The sequence below is a fragment of the Budorcas taxicolor genome, chromosome 4 (assembly GCF_023091745.1).
Source record: "Budorcas taxicolor isolate Tak-1 chromosome 4, Takin1.1, whole genome shotgun sequence".
NCBI lineage: Eukaryota > Metazoa > Chordata > Mammalia > Artiodactyla > Bovidae > Budorcas > Budorcas taxicolor.
Genome location: NC_068913.1, coordinates 29633574 through 29651297, shown reverse-complemented (window position 1 = coordinate 29651297; position 17724 = coordinate 29633574). Strand labels below are relative to the sequence as shown.

General features: G+C 37.6%; 1 protein-coding gene across 1 annotated transcript in view; it reads right to left on the bottom strand.

Moving 5' to 3' along the window:
- Nucleotides 1-4975: 4975 nt before the first annotated feature.
- The window catches only part of HDAC9 (histone deacetylase 9), a 584217-nt gene continuing 571468 nt past the window's right edge, over nt 4976-17724 (bottom strand). Inside the window, exon 25 of the mRNA XM_052639177.1 lies at nt 4976-5203. Within this exon, the coding sequence (XP_052495137.1) occupies nt 5164-5203 (40 nt within the window). The 3' untranslated portion in view covers nt 4976-5163. The remainder of the gene's footprint in view (nt 5204-17724) is intronic.

The window sequence follows — 17724 nt, the reverse complement described above, 5'->3', positions numbered from 1 at the left end:
TTTCTTGGAATAGTCTGTAAATATCTTACTTCCAAATTATATTGATTTAAAATTTCTCCTTTGCCATTTTTTTTCTTCAGGTTGGAGTTTATGCTTGTGGGTTTGACTCATAAACCATCTAAAAGACAAGAAAAGTCTATATACAATCTTCTCTATGTGATAACTAGCAAAACACAATTAGGCAGTACCAAGAACGGTGGAAAACTGCATTTGAGACAAAAAGAAAAATTCTGTGTTAATGAAACAAATGACAGGTCCAAAGCTGTAGATTAAAACACAATAACTTGATTTATCTATTGAGAATAGCAATAAGTCAAGTGGTTCTTGAAAGATGAAAAAGAGTGTGTACCAGAGTGTTTATATATTATAAAATGGCAGTACCTAGTGATGTCATAGGAAGTAAGTTGCCAAGGTTGCTTCTACTGAGGAAACAGATTTAAGAAATTATTCTGATAGTTTCGATATGGCAATTTGGTATTGGCAGTTGGACAAGGGAAGGAGGGGAGGGGTGGAAAGGAAATTATTGGTTAGAAAGATTGGCACTGTATGGTGAATTTACCACATATTTTCTAAATGTTCCAGTTTGAGAATTAAGATGGTTTGAGAAATTATTACAACCCTGTTACCCTATCATTGAGGTCAAGCAGAAGCAGCCCCAGATCAAAAGTGTAAGGTTCACTTGTCTGACCCAGCTATTTCCAGAATATCAATAACTTTGACTCAGTTGTTGCATAAACCATTATATAAAACCTGCCAGGTGTACCACAGGAAAAACAAACTACAGTTCATTTGGAGAAATCAAGTTCTGTAGGCCTTTGTGAGTATACCATGTTCATCTAAAAACTTTATGCTCTGGTCACAAGACAATCATGCTGTGCTTCACAAAGCATTTGATGGAGTAAAAACAAGCTATTAGGAGGCAAAAGGTAAGATTTTCAATGTAAATATGACCAGGAAAAGAAGCCACATGCAGGCACTTATGTATTTTAGTGAGGGTGTGATGAAAGTGATCTAGTACTCATAATACTTCATTCAAAAGGCAATAGACAGCACAAAATAGTGCTGGAAACCAAAATATAATTGTGTCCTTTGGGAACACAGGACATATTTGATGATGATCATGACGATGCTGATGATCAATTTTGACGACGACAAAATGCCTTCATTTCTTAGCGTACACCATCTGCTTTTCATTTCTTTTGGAGATGAAAATGCCCTCCTATGGAATGGCTCAAGGTGTGTTGTTTCCTACTACTACTTTTTTTAAAAAAAATTTACTCAGTAAGTGAAGTGGTTTCATTCCTGAATCAGGAAGATAGATACTGCTAGAAATGACAATGTCAAACTCATAACAGTGATTATTTCAAGCTTGGAATAAATCACTTTTAAGACAGGAACCTTTGGCTTATTTGTTTTGTGGCTATTAGGCATGTAATACTTCCACTGAGACAGAGTAAACGTTCTAAAGATAAATAGTAAAAAAAAAAATATTTAAATTGTCCTAAACATAAATGCTAGGATAGAAAATAGGTTTGAAAATGCTGATTGGAGAGAAATTTTCTCCCAGGAGAACTTCCACATGATCATTTTATAGCCATATGGAATCTTCAAAGAATCCTAGTAAATCCACAAAGCTTTGGGGAAATCCTTCTGAAATAAAATGGTACTGAATTGTTGGGGAAGACCAGTCTTAGTTTCTGAAATCTTTCTGTGAGGAGCTGTCCTGCTTTCAAATCTACCATGTTGCCAGTGAGAGGTGTGGGAGAATTTTGCAAAGGTTTATAGTTAAAACCGAAGGTATGATTTCAATTTCTACAATTGATCACAGAAATATGACTTAGTTTGTTCATAAGTATCTTTTCTCCAAAAGCTGACTTTTGTCTCCACTATTGATGTCATTGTTGTTCAGTCGCTATGTCATGTCTGACTCTTTGTAATCCCATGGACTGCAACACGCCAGGCTTCCCTGTCCTTCCCTGTCTCCCAGAGTTTGCTCAAACTGACATCCATTGATCCAGTGATCCCATCCAAGCATCTCATGCTGTTGTCCTTTCTCCAGCTGTCAGGCTTTCTCAGCAACAGGGTCTTTTCCAATGGGTCAGTTCTTCACATCAGGTGTCCAAAGTATTGATGTTGTAAATTTGTTAAAATATTTAAAAATATTTCATCTCAAAATGTTTTCACCTACTAAGCAATGATTAAATAGCCTCTATTATCATTTGAGTTCCATTTCACTTATCACTTAATAAAACTGGATTTCAATTTAATATATAACCCCAGATTATACAATTGAGAAGATTTTCTTACATTTTCATTTTGTACCTATTATCACTCCTTGTATTGTTTACTAGTAGATTTCACAAAAACATTTATTTTTATCCCTCATATATGAGTTGTTATAAGATTGTGAGAAAGTCTATGTAATTACCCTTCGAAGCAGGGAATAGAAAGAGACATATTATTGATAATGCTTACAGAAGAGTTTTTCTAACAGCCTCTTACTGGGAATTCTTGTGAGCAATAAAAATAAAATGTGTAAGTTAAGGAAACTATACCAAGTGAAACTACCTGTTTTAAAAAATTCTGTTCTATTTCAAAAGTACTGATATTCTCCAAAAGCCTCCATTCTGTTCCTGAGGGCTACACGCCATCTTGTAACGGTACAATCAAAAAGCACTGGCATTTGGTTCTTACAACTACATTCAGCTGTGATTAATCCTCTCCATAGTTTATCTGCCTCTCTGTGTATCCTAAAGGCTCTAACTGCAACCAACTGGGTCCTGTATCACGTGGAAGGATGTGTGATTAACTCATTAATGTTTAAGGTTTTAAATCTTAAAAACCATGGCGATGTGCTAGTGATTTGGCTTTATCAGACTGATGACTATGCGTAATGTTTAAGGTAAAATTATTGTAGGAAACTTCAGTAAATTAGTATGTTTGCATTATACTGTTTCATTTTCTTATTCAAAGTCTAAAAAAAATATCTGGCGGGACTGAGAGGAAGAATAGAGATTTGTAATTACAAAGTTGATTTTAAAAAGTCACAATTATGTTTCCAATTACAATATGATAGAGCTTTCCTTTTTAAAGGGAGGGGGAATTTTTTTTTTTTTTAAGCCTTTGGTTTCTTTAAGTAAATCTCCTTAAGTAATTACAGCAAAAATAGCAAGAGCTAGCAAGTATGATTGGCATCAATTTCTCTAAAAATATCATGAAAAAAAATTCATTACTATTGTGAATCTAGGTTGACCTTACCCTTATGCAATGAAAGTAATTTTTAATACTGAGTTACATTCCATTTCAGATTTCCTATTTCAAAGAGTGTCTCAAATTTCTAAGATGTTAAACCAAGTATTGAGCCATTTTTGTATATGTAATAAAAGTCTTTAAAATTAAAATGGTAATCCTAAGAAAACCAAATGCATGAAAAATATGGTCTGACTGTATAACAAAAGGGAGTTATATAATTCTACGTGAGTGAAATCTTTCATCTTTGATTTACAGGTTGGAGTCCTCTTTAACTAAAACCATATTGTTCCATATCTTTCATATCATGGCCTTCCCTAAAACCTTGTTTTAATTAAGGTTTCTTTCAGATTTTTGAATAAAAGCATGACAATCTTCACTTATGGCTTTAATATATCCTTTGAGTTAGGAAAATATATAAAAAGCAACATCAATTCTTTTGAAAGCATCGTCAGATATTAAATACTGTGAGGTATTCTACATCAATGTCTTTAGGTGTTTGAGTTATACATTGAAATAGAATAATGGGAGGTAGGGGGATAACCTACTTATATTTAATAAGTTGCTTTTAATCTCAGAAATAAATGTCCTTTATTTTTTGCCTTTGACACTAAGGCAACATGTGTAAAGGTTAAGTTTGTGTTGTGTTGTTTTCACATGAAGGCACAATTTCAAGGTTAACTCAGTTCTAGGTGACTACAAATAGGCAATGCCTTCATTAACACATTTCAAAGATCTGGAAAATTCAGTAACATTGCTTAAACCATATTTACCCTCAGTGGTTTTACTGCTAAAAGAATACATCAGACTAAGCAACTGTGTTAACCTGGGAAATTAAAAAAAAAAACAAAGTTCACAAAGCTCCTGAGTAATTGGGGAGATTGTGGGTAATCCTCACCTTTTTTTTTTTTTAATTGGAAGGAAGGATGAAAGGCAAGAAGAAAGGAAGTAATGGAAGACTAAAATAAAAGTAAGAGAAGTTCTTGATAGATTTGGAACAGATTAAGATGGCCTTGGAAAAGACACACTTTTTCAAAGACAGTTAAAATACTCCATGGAACATATGCTCAGAGCTACTGTCCTCAGAGCAAGAGATGTACAGTGGGGGGAGGGGGGAAGGGGGATGGGTGGAGGGAGCCATCATCCCACATGAACTGCAGAGTTCCTGTGTCAGAACACAGAGAGGGAGGGATGTTAGGGAAGCGGCATGACTTCTCAAAAAATTACATATAATATGTGACGTTCCTTTGCCACTGGACTTTGAGATACTGCATGTTTTATTCCCCTGAAAAAAAAGCCTCATCTCAGTTCCTCCATGTTGGACTCTTACTAGCAAGAGTTGAACCATGTGTTAAAACAAAGGCCAAAAACAAACAGAACAAAACAAAACAAACCCCGTGATCTGTCGGGAATTGCTATCCGTTCATAGCTGAAAGCAAATCCTGTAAACAATTTAAGACTGTCTGACAAAAAGTTACCCCCCAAAAAACTGATCAGAATGTCAGGAATGAGTATTTCTCAGGTTTTGCCCAAAATTTCACTGGCTGTCGTAGCATCTATAATTAACAGTATCTAATGCTGTGTTGCATGTTTCTAGTTCATCCTTTGGGCCTGGGAGTGGGTTACCCAGCATATTAAAAGCATGCTGGAAGCAGTTTCTTCCAATCGTGGTTTACTGTAACTTTAGAATCACAGCGGTTACTTTTAAGGAATCTTTAATGCCCTTTCAAGTCCATCCAAAGAACAAGTGAAGCTGCTGTTCAGAATTTTGTGCCCAGTGTTTATGTTCCATCGAATCTGTGCCACCCAGGCAGCAGACAAGACATGTCTGAAGGTGCTGGGTGGTGGGGGGATACACAATGATGTCACACACAGGAAATATCGGGGGTGGGGGGCTGGGGAGGACTTGGCACTTCACAAGGCTGGCTCCTCTTCCATAGGCTCACCAGCAGTTCTGTAAAAATAAACAGGCAATCAGAATACAGCATAAGAGTACACAATGACATTGTAGATTTTCATGCATAATCAAAGCTGATTTTTCAGCTCTCTCTGATGTTTATTTGTGTTATTCAGTTATCCATAAATAGAGTTTCTTTCCTAGGAAGTATAAACAAATGTCAAGTGGAAAAACATTTTCGATCCAAGCAATCATTGGAAATGTTCCTGTTTATATTAAAACATGTCAGAATATTTTATAACTCTAGATTCCAAAATGTACATGTTTTGTGTCTCGTACAGTCCAATAATTTATTGAAAAAATTAACGATATTTTATTTTAGGAGCAATTGCAGTGATTTCCTATGGAACCAGTTTGCTAACGAGAGCAAAGGACCTAGCTAGCTTCTGAGGGAGACTCACCAGGGTTCTGGTTTTTGCTTCTGTTCTTTCATAACTGGATTGGCTGCCTGCCGGAGGCATTTCAAATCAAATTCTGAATTTGATTAGCAAATCGCTGCTACAGACCCAACGTTTTTACAAGAAATGCACTATCGTCGTGTGTAAATGGTTTTTATTCGGCATCATCTGTGGGGTGTTCTGCTCCGGCAAAACCAAAACTAATTGCTTGAAAATTTATACTTGAGATTTAGCCTTAATTTACTAACACTCTGAGGGTGTTTCAAGGCAAACTTTTATAATGATTTTTAATTTAGTCAAAAGGACAAACTGTAGCCAGAATCCAAATACACGAGGAAACTGGTTTGCTGGGGGAAGAATGTTGGGGTTTGAGATGTCGGGAGAACCAAGTATGAGTCTGAGGCTCTGCAATTTGCTAATACTGCAACTGCTAACATTGTAACTATACTTCTGTGAGGCCGTGGTTTCATGTTTAAAATGCTGAGAAAAAAAAAGATGTTCTTACAAAATTAGTGAAGGTTAAAAAATGAAGTAAAATTGACTTCTAAACAATATACACTCTGAGACAGTAGTTACTTAATACTTTGGATTTGTCCCTTCATCATCTTACATAAGGGTAAAACTGTGTTGAATGGTATAGAGTTATGCCTAATGCTACCATAGTGAAGTGAAGTGAAGTCGCTCAGTCGTGTCCGACTCTTTGCGACCCCATGGACTGTAGCCTACCAGGCTCCTCCATCCATGGAATTTTCCAGGCAAGAGTACTGGAGTGGGTTGCCATTTCCTTCTCCAGGGGATCTTCCTGACCCAGGGATCAAACCTGAGTCTTCTGCATTCCAGGCAGATGTTTTAACCTCAAGGAAACACAATAATTGGATGACAGTTCTCTCTCAATGGTGGAAGAACAGGTAGGTGGTTTTAATTTTCTTTTTCATACTGTTTATCTAATTGCCAATATTCTGTAATGCATTACTTTCATATTAGAATGTTAATGAAGGCAAATGAACAATATAGGTGTGTTGTTTTATACATATAAAGAAAAAAGATTTCTATATGTATCAATAAAGTAGCTGCCATTTTAATTTAGCATTTTTAAAATAAATTTAAAATATTGAAAGATTTTATCCATGGAACAGTAAAAGATTTTAATGTATACACAAAAGGATGAGAAATGTTAGGTATTCATTATTATTTAAAAAGGATTCCAAATGAGTCTATGTGGAATACTTAGAAAAATTCTTAGAGAAGTTATAGCCTGTCCCAGAGTGTACTGGATAAGGAGGTTGTGAGAAAGTGTTTAGAGTTGCTATATGTAAAGGGTTTTTAAATGAGTCATAAGTCATCCTATAGGAAAATCTTTCCAAAGTAAAATTAGTAGCATTCCCAGAAGAAAAGGAAGACAGTTAAGTAAGTAAGCTAATTTATTCATAAACATGTGAACATATTTATATTTGAGAATACATGGATTATATAGGTATATAATCCTCAAATCAGATACTCCAATAGAGACTGAACTTTTGTATTATTTCCAGGCTTTATTGAGATACACAGTTTGTTGATTATAAGTTAAAGGCAATGTGATGATTTGATACAAATACATATTATGAAAGGTTTACCATAATAATACAGCCTTCACCTCCTATAATTACCATTTTTGTTGCTATGATAACATTTAAGAAGATTCTTATAGCAAATTGTGAGTGTACAACATAGCATTGTTAGCTATAAGTCAGCATGCTGTATATCAGATCCCCAGCAGTTAGACATCTTATAACTGGAAGCTTCCACATTCTGACCAGCATTGTCCCATTTCCCTTATCTGCCAGCCCTTGGTAACTTTCAGTCTACTATTTCTGTGAGTTTAACATTTTCTTCTAGTTTTACTGAAAAGTACTTGACATACCTTACTATGTAAGTTTAAGGTGTACAGCACGATCGTTTGATTGACATATATAGTGAAATTATTACCACAGTAGTTAAGGTAATATCCATCACCTCATACAGAGTTCAATGTTTATTTTTTATTTCATATATAAGTGAGATCATACAGCATTTATTTTTCTCTGTCTTATATCACTTAGCATAATGCTATCAAGTTTCACCCATGTTGAACCATTTTTTATGGCTGAATAATATTCTATTTTATGTATACACCACATTTTCTTATCTTGGCTATTTTAAATAACCCTTCAGTGAACATTAGAGCACAGCAGTCCTTTCACTTTGAGCCATTTACATTTAAAATAATTATTCATAGTTAATAACTTCAGTTCAGTCACTCAGTCGTGACCGACTCTGCGACCCCATGAATTGCAGCACTCCAGGCCTCCCTGTCCATCACCAGCCCTCGGAGTTCACCCAAACGCTTGTCCGTCGAGTAGGTGATGCCATCCAGCCATCTCATCCTCTGTTGTCCCCTTCTCCTTTCCCCAATCCCTCCCAGCATCACGGTCTTTTCCAATGAGTTAAATCTTCACATCAGGTGGCCAAACTATTGGAGTTTCAGCTTTAGCATCAGTCCTTCCAAAGAACACCCAGGGCAGATCTCCTTCAGAATGGACTGGTTGGATCTCCTTGCAGTCCAAGGGACTCTCAAGAGTCTTCTCCAACACCACAGTTCAAAGGCATCAATTCTTCGGCGCTCTGCCTTCTTCACAGTCCAGCTTTCACATCGATACATGACTACTCGAAAAACCATAGCCTTGACTAGATGGACCTTTGTCAACAAAGTAATGTCTCTGCTTTTGAATTTGCTGTCTAGGTTGGTCACAACTTTTCTTCCAAGGAGTAAGCGTCTTTTAATTTCGTGGCTGCAATCACCATCTGCAGTGATTTTGGAGCCCCCCAAAATAAAGTCTGACACTGTTTCCACTGTTTCCCCATCTATTTCCCATGAAGTGATGGGACCAGATGCCATGATCTTTGTTTTCTGATTGTTGAGCTTTAAGCCCACTTTTTCACTCTCCTCTTTCACTTTCATCAAGAGGCTTTTTAGTTGCTCTTTACTTTCTGCCATAAGGGTGGTATCATCTGTATATCTAAGGTTATTGATATTTCTCCTGGCAATCTTGATTCCAGCTTGTGTTTCTTGCAGCCCAGGGTTTATCATGAAGTATTCTGCATATAAGTTAAATAAGCAGGGTGACAATATACAGCCTTGACGTACTCCTTTTCCTATTTGGAACCAGTCTGTTGTTCCATGTCCAGTTCTAACTGTTGCTTCCTGACCTACATATAGGTTTCTCAAGAGGCAGGTCAGGTGGTCTGGTATTCCCATCTCTTTCAGAATTTTCCACAGTTTATTGTGATCCACACAGTCAAAGGCTTTGGCATAGTGAATAAAGCAGAAATAGATGTTTTTCTGGAACTCTTGCTCTTTTGATGATCCAGCGTATGTTGGCAATTTGATCTCTGGTTCCTCTGCCTTTTCTAAAACCAGCTTGAACATCTGGACATTCACGGTTCATGTATTGCTGAAGCCTGGCTTGGAGAATTTTGAGCATTACTTTACTAGCGTGTGAGATGAGTGCAATTGTGTGGTTGTTTGAGCATCAGTTGCTATTGCCTTTCTTTGGAATTGGAATGAAAACTGAACTTTTTCAGTCCTATGGCCACTGCTGAGTTTTCCAAATTTGCTGGCATATTGAGTGCAGCACTTTCACAGCATCATCTTCCAGAATTTGAAACAGCTCAACTGGAATTCCATCACTTCCGCTAGCTTTGCTCGTAATGATGCTTTCTAAGGCGTACTTTACTTCACATTCCAGGATGTCTGGCTCTCGGTGAGTGATCACACCATCGTGATTATCTGGGTCATGAAGATCTTTTTGTACAGTTCTTCTATGTATTCTTGCCACCTCTTAATATCTTCTGCTTCTGTTATGTCCATACCATTTGTCCTCTTTATCGTTCCCATCTTTGGATGAAATGTTCCCTTGGTATCTCTAATTTTCTTGAAGAGATCTCTAGTCTTTCCCATTCTATTGTTTTCCTCTATTTCTTTGCATTGATCATTGAGGAAGGCTTTCTTTCTTTCCTAGCTAATAACTTACTACCACCATATAGTTTTCTTGCTGTTTTGTACTTTTTTTCCTCTCTTGATGCCTTCCTTTAAAATTGATGATTTTTCCATAGCGGTATGCTTTAATTCCTTTCTCTTTATCTACTATAGGTTCTTGCTTTGCAGTCAACCTGAGGCTTACTTGAAACTTTTTATAGATAATAACAGTCTAATTTTAAACTGTTAATAACTTTGATTGCATATAAACATATGCTTTCTCTCTAGTTTGTTTTTGATGTCATGATTTGTACTTGTTTGATATTGTGTATCCATTAATAAATTACTATAGCTATTTAAAATATTTTTCTACTTTAGCCTTTAAACACAGTTGTGTTTAACACATCACCATATTATAGAATTAGAGTATTTTGCATCTGACTATATACTTAGCTTAACCAGTGTGTTGTATATTTTCATATGTTTTCATGTTAGTAATTATTGTACTATCTTTTCAGTGTGAAGAACTCTTTTTCAGCACTTCTTGAAAGAAAAGTCTTGTGGTGATGAACTATCTCAGCTTTCTTTTTGTTCGGGAAAGTCTATCTCCCCTTAATTTCTACGGACAGCTTTGGCAGGTAAAGTCTTCTGGTTGGCAGTTTTTGTTTTTTTTTCTTTCAGCACTTTGGATACATCATCCCACTCACTCCCATGGATGAAGGGTCTCACCACAGGGGTGAGCATGGCAGTAGAGGTTTGTGATGCAAGCCAGGCTGGGGGTGTGCAGGTACACAGCTGGAGGAGCGAGCAGAAGTTGAGATTCAGGCCAGTAACAAGAGACAGGGCTGACTGCTGAAAGCCCGGAGGCATTTGCGGGGACCTTGGCTGTCAGCACGGACGTCCTTGATTGCAGGTCTCGCTAGATGCACACGCAGCAGTGAAGGCTCGTAATGGGGCTGACAGCGTGGATATGCACAGGTTGGCACCCTGCACTTGCGCAGCCAGAGAGGCTGGGGCTGGCCACTGGTAAGGGTCCCAGGCTATGTGTGTGGTGGGGAGGGAGCAAGGAGAAACTCAGGCAATTGATGACCATGGGGGTGAAAACCAGTGAGGGGCAAACCTCAGTGGAGAAATCTGCAGGGAGCTGAAAGTGGCCGTGCTGGGCACTGGTTTCTTCCATGGTGCAAGCAGCTGGGCTCCTTGTAGAGCAAGGCCCTGGGAACATGGTCGCTCCCACTGCAGGACTGATATGTGGTCCCGCTGCCTCCTTCCCTGCTCCTAGTCGTCTCACACGCCTCAGCTTTGCTGATCTCTGGGTGAAGTGAGACTGAAGTGCGTCTTTCCTGCAGTGTCCCAGAAAGCTCGGGAAGCCAGTCATGCTGTTCTCCCTTTGTTGGTGAGGGAAACTAAGCTCTTTTGTCCAATTATTCTCAGGGATTTTGTTCTGCTCTGTTGCAGGTGTTTTCTAAGGTGGACACCTAAGCTGTCCCAGGGCTATTTCTGTTCATGGAGAGCAGTCTAATTATGGATCTCTGGTGTGTGTGTGGGGGGGGGGGGGTACAGAACAGAGGCTCAGTTTTTCTGTCATCTTAGTGACAATACTCCCTCCATCTGAATTGTCCTACTTCTAACCCAAAGCCACACCAACATGATCATTCCCCTGCATCTAGCACTTAATTGTAGCAGGAGTTTCAGAGACTGTGGTGAGTAGAGAATGTCTCAGGGGTCTAAGAAGTAAAGAGCGCATATCTGCCTTGGGTGGAAGATCTGTGAGTTCTCTAGGCATTTAGCCTAGACTCTGAGGAGGTAAGCAAAGTGTTTCAGCACAAACCATTCACTGCAGAATGAAGCTGCTTCTGTTAAAACATGAAGGGTTTGAGGTACAATATGAAAAGCTTGCCATCAAGATACTTCTCTTCACTGTCCTCTCTTCAAAGTCATTTTATATTAACCACTTTTGGGAAAATAGTTAATTTACATTCTAATGAAATGAATACACACAACCAGCCAAATCTCTGTGTCTTGAAACACAGTAGTTGGAAAATATCCTGGATTTCAAGGCAGATGCCATGTGTTGAGGTCCCAGCTCTGCCATTTTCTAAAATTTACCTGTAAGTCATGGTCTCTTTAAAACTGAAATAATAATCTGATCTGCTCTCTGGGTGTTCTCATAGCCATAGCTCTCAGTGGACACCGTATTATCGTTACTTAATCCCTGTTACAGGTCTACATATTCTTTTAAGTTAACAAATCATCTTCATTAAACACTTAGAAAGTGAACTGGTTAGAGATGACCCTTAAATGTCTGTTTTTGGTACTCTGGAAATGTGGGGGCTCTCCACTTTAATCTTCTATGGACAGATACCAAGTTTACCTTGATTAACAGAAACACACTTGTGGTAAGAGATGGGGGAAAGGGAGAGATGAATCTTCAGTATATGGATTTAATTCCATTTGCAATTAGGTGAGGTGGAGATAGAGGAAAGTCACGGATAACTGTAAACTAAAGCCTTCAAAGATAACTTTTTGTATAATAGTTCAGCTGGCTGAAGGACATAAACTTCTCCAACAGAAGTGAACACAGTCCTCTATTGATGAAGGCCAAAGATTTCATACATTAAGTGAAGGATCAGTTTAGTCCAGCAATCATAATGGTTAATTTACAAAAATAAAAAGCAGAAAGAATTTGAGACAAGATATAGCATACAATTAAATTCTTGTATTTTTCCTTAAAGGGGTATTTAGTTTCCTATGATTTTTAAAGCAGCATTTGTTAATTTATGTTAGTTATTTTTAAGACACATTTCCTGTTGGTTTATTGATTTAATCCCTGTACTTTCCTCCTCCTCCTCCAAGGTAAGCAGTCTAATTCTTGTTATGTACATCGTTCTGTTCATAGGATTCCTTAAAGTTATATATTGTTGTTTTATGGACATATATTTTCATTTTATGTAAATTTTATCATTTCTGTTGTATAATTTTCTCACTGAGTACTACATTTATTATATAAACATCACTGTATGCAGTTATCATTATCTAGTCTGCAACAGCCAAGTAATACATGGCATCTCTTTGATGGTGTGACCTTCACATTTTGACCTTCGTTATTATAATAACGGACACTGGGTTTAATGATTCCCTTCTTACCTATCATGAAGAAGCTGTAGTGAGCTTCTTAGTACATGTACTGTAATTACCCTGGATGGGAATGTCTTCAGTATACATTTCTAGGAGCAAGATTATCAGGTTATTTGCTTTGTGTTGACTAAAACTGGTAGTAAACTGCTTTCCAGAATGCTGCCATAGTTTACTGTGAGAGCTGCAAAGCCTCATATCTCCAATGCTGGCACACTCCTCAGACTACTGAAATTTTCAGTGATTAAAGAAATAATGATATTGAGTATCTATGATACACCCCTGGCTCTGTTCTGTGTACAAGAGGTATAGGGGAGACACAGTACTGATAGAACAGAAGGACCTGATCTGATTTGTACTGACAGACAGTGACAATTCTCCAAGAAGAGGAAGTGATATTTGATCTGAGCTCTAAAAGGTAAGCTGGAAGACAGTGTGAAAGCCAGTGAGGGGTCAGTGAGAAGACAAGCTGAGTATTCCAGTCAAAAGAGAGGGTGTGTGCCAAGAAGGCCTGAGATGGACATGAATATAGCTTTTGTGAGAAAATGTGATAGTGTATTGTGCTTTCACTACATACCCACCAGACAGGCTAAAATAATAAGGACCCATTATACAAGTGCAGGTGAGGATATAAGACAAATGTAACTGTCTTTCATTGCTGGTGGGAAAGAAAAATAGCACAAAGTAAAAACCTGTACAAAAGTTTCATAAAGACTTGGATTTCTCAAAGAATTAAAAACAATTAGCATATGATCCAGGAATTCTACTTCTGGGTATATAGTAAAAAATATTTCAAAATCAGATCTTGAAGAGATGACTATATACTTATATTCATTGAAGAATTATTTATAATAGCCTGAGGTGGAAGCAACCTACATGCCCATTGTCAGATGAAGAGATAAAGGAAATGTGGTATGTGCCTGCAGTGAGTTACTACTCAGCCATAAAAAAGGTAGAAATTGTGTCATGTGCTACAACAGGGATAATAAACCTTGACAACTTTATCCTAAGTAAGCCAGTCACGAAAAGGCAAATACTGCGTGATTCGCATATATGATATATCTGAAGTTGTCAGATTTTTAGAATGGGGGTTACCAGGAGCTAGGCTAAGGGGGAAAGGAAAGTTGTTTAATAGGTATAGAGTTTTAGTTTCGCAGGAGAAAAGTTCTAGAGATATGAGCATACAGTTAATACTACTGTACTGTATACTTAAAGTGGTTCATATAGTAAATGTTATGTGTTTTTTCCATATTAACAAAACAACTTCACAGCAGCTTTATTCACAACAGTCCCTAATTGGCAGAAGATCTGAAGAGAGATTTTTCCAAAGAAGATATATATTTAATAGATGACCAACAGGTAAATGAAAAGATGTTCAACATCACTAATCATCAGGGAGATGCAAATCAAAACCAGGTATTAATCTGTTTCAAAGTTGGCAAGATCACACAATGGAGGAAAGACAGTCTCTTCAATAAGTGGTGCTGGGAAAACTAGACAGGTACATGTAAAAGAATGAAATTAAAGTACTCCATAACACCATATACAAAATAAACACTAAATGGATTAAAGACCTAACTGTAAGACCAAGTACTGTAAAATTCTGTGGGATTGACATGTATACACTGCTATTCTTAAAATAGATAACCAATAAGAACCTACTGTGTACCATAGGGAACTCACAGTCTGTAATAACCTAAATGAGAAAAGAACTTGAATAGATACATGCATATTCTGCTGTGCACCTGAAATTAACACAACACTGTGAGTCAACCATAGTTCAATATAAAATAAAAATTTAAAAAACTAGATGGCTTGCTCAAGCTATTGTTTCTATCTTGGATGCCTCTGTTCTTATTTACTAGGTGAAATCCTCCATTTCTCTACCTTGCTCAGTTGTCCTGCCTCTGTGGTTTGTTCCCCAGTTCTTGGCCTATGTTAAGTCTTCTTTTTTATCCTGTAGCTCAGTCTATCAAATGACTCATCATTTACTGTAGTTGGTTATTTATGTTTGATCCTGTGGTAGAAAGAATGATAGCCCCCAAGATGTCCTAGTCCCTGGAAATTGTGGATATGTTTCCTTGCATAGCAACACTGACTTAGTAAATATGATAAGATTAAGGACCTCAAGACAGAGAGATGATCCTGGTGGGTCCACTCTAGGATCTTAGAAGCAGAGAGACTTCCCTGTTTTTGAGCCAGCTTTTTTCCTCTTTCAGTCAGAGAGAGAGATGATGATGATGACTGCAGAAAGGTCAGAGATGTGAAGTTGCTGGCTTTGAAGACAGAGGAAGGGGGAGCATCTACAAAGTGGGAAAGGCAAGGAAACAGTCTCTTCCCTTAGAGCCTCTAGCATGGAACAAGACTTGGCCAACCTCTATACTGTAACCTAGAAACTTGTCACTCTTCTGACCTATTTGTCATTTTGAGCCACTAGGTCTATAGTAATATTTTAAGAGAGTAAGAGAAAATGAATACAATCTCTGAATATGGGAAAATTTTGAAGACTCCATGGAAACTCTGTGACCCTCAGTCCCAGAACTCTTGTCTGGCATGTAGAAAATAATCAGAAAATGTTTAAATGGACCAGATGTTCTCCCTCCTCTTACTGCAGGTCACAGAATAATCCTGGCATCTGTCAGCATCAGACCCAAGACAGTCCCTTTCTCCATTCAGACGCTTTGCTTTCCCTTCCTGTCTCTATCATGTTTCCTCAGTTAATCCATTTCTATGGTATGAGTACTATGGATTCTGGTCAGCCAACATATCTGAAAAATGGATACTGTCAATGGTACTATGGAAGAAAAACATAAAACACACATTTTGAAAACTTATAGAAAGATAAAAACATTGATTCCCCCAGAAAATAGTAAATAGAGACAGTAAGACAAAGCTCACATAGTACTACGAATTGTCATTACCATCTTAACAATATTTTGTCATCTGTCTTGAACTCATTACGAAGTATTTATTACCTACAATGTATTGGGCATTGTAACTGTTCTCGTCAGCCAATCACAAGATTAGTTAATTGAATCAATTTATTGCTTAGTGATTATCAATCTCTTATTTTTAATGACTACACTACTGCTTTAACCTATGAACATATTAAATGTTAAACATCCAGATGCCCAGGTACAATCTATTTCTAATATTGTAGGTCACTAGATGATGAACAATGTATTAAGGGAGGGAAAACAATAAAGCAAACTGAAGCAGTAGGAAAATGATAGAAAAATAATAAAAGCCACCCTTAATATCGAGAACTTACCATGTTGTCAAGTGTTAAGTTCTTAAGATGAATTATCTCATTTTATCCTCAAAACCCTATGAAATTTTCCCTTCATTTTAAAAACAAGGAAAGTAAAGCCAGAGATAATAACTGTTGATCAGGCACATGCTGCTTAATTTGGAGATGGGATTTGAACCTAGGGAAGATCCCCTGGAGGAGGGCATGGCGACCAACTCCAGTATTCTTGCCTCAAGAACCACATGGACAGAGGAGCCTGGCAAGCGAGAGTCCATGGGGTTGCAAAGTCAGACACAGCTAAGGTCACTGAGCACACACATAGCTGATTCCAGAGTCACACTCTACTCTTCCTCTGTGTGGTAGGAAGGTAACAGTGAAGAAGTATACTGTTACTTTTTTTCAAATTAAACACTTATTTGTAAACAAACACACTGGGTTTATTCCCTAAGAGTTCACACACATCCCAAGAACACACTTTAGGCACTGAACACAGAGAAAAATGATGGGGCCAGGAGGAGGACAGGAAGGTAAGAAGGGGCATACTGTCCTTTCCCTTACTAGGAGCTTCCTAATCTCAGCCCACTTTTCAACTAATGAATTGTTGACACTGGATGAAAATTAAGAATAAAATGAATACTGGAATGTTTGCCTGGCTAGATAAATCAAGTGCTCAAAATAATGGTATCATAGAGAAAAATCAGAAACCTGAATAATTGCCGCAACATTTAGCTTCCAGAAACCCATAAGAGACAATCCCCAAACATGGAAAACCAAGTTGTATTTCTATTAGACATAAATGTGTATATAATAGGTGTCTATTTTTATATAAATCTCTAGATACAGGAAAATGGGGTTATCAAGTCCTTGCCACTACTGATAAGCTACTGAAAGCCAAAGCAGATAACTTAGAAGTTTCTAGCTTATTATACTTTTAAAAAATATATGTAGATGAGATAGTTATTCAAAAAACGGAATGACAAGATTCAAAATGACACATTTTTCCATGCTTATGTATAATGTAATGAGATCATCTCTTTCATGAGAAAAATTGACAGAAGTTGAAGATGAAATGATGAAGTGCCAGTGTGACTGAATGGGCTTCCCTGGTAGCTCAGCTGCGTGACTGACACTATAATCAATAAACTGACATTTGAAAACCTAACTTTGTTTTGATTAAAAAACAGTCAGAAAATCCAGAGTGTATATACGCTCCCTATAACTTAGGGGTTGATCATTCTGAACTCCTGGTTGCCAGAGAGAAATTGTTCTTGATTTTCAGCAGGGCCTGAACTGGTACCCAAGAATAAACCTCAGCACCACACTGGCCTTTCACAGCAGAAGCATCTGAGACATATCCGACCAATACAAACCACCATTTTTTAAAGGTGCAACCTCCTGACAAACGTGAGAAAAGCTAAGATGACGGTCTTCTCTTCCAAACGACATGCTCTGGGTGACCAGCCCTAGTTCACATCCTTTGAACATACACATTGGTCCCACTTAGCTTTGTCTTGTACTTTTGTTTTTTGCTGACCCACCACCAGTCATTTCCTTCCTGCTCAAGTCCTTTGTCACCTGAAAATTATGTTTTGAAAACTATACTTCAGTCAACCGTCCCCAAAATGAATGCCCATCCTTTCCCTAATAATTTATTATTCATGATCCATCAGTGAGTTATAAAAATGAAATGACTTTGCACTGTGTTGTCATCTCCCCCACCTCCCCCTGCCCTCCCCCC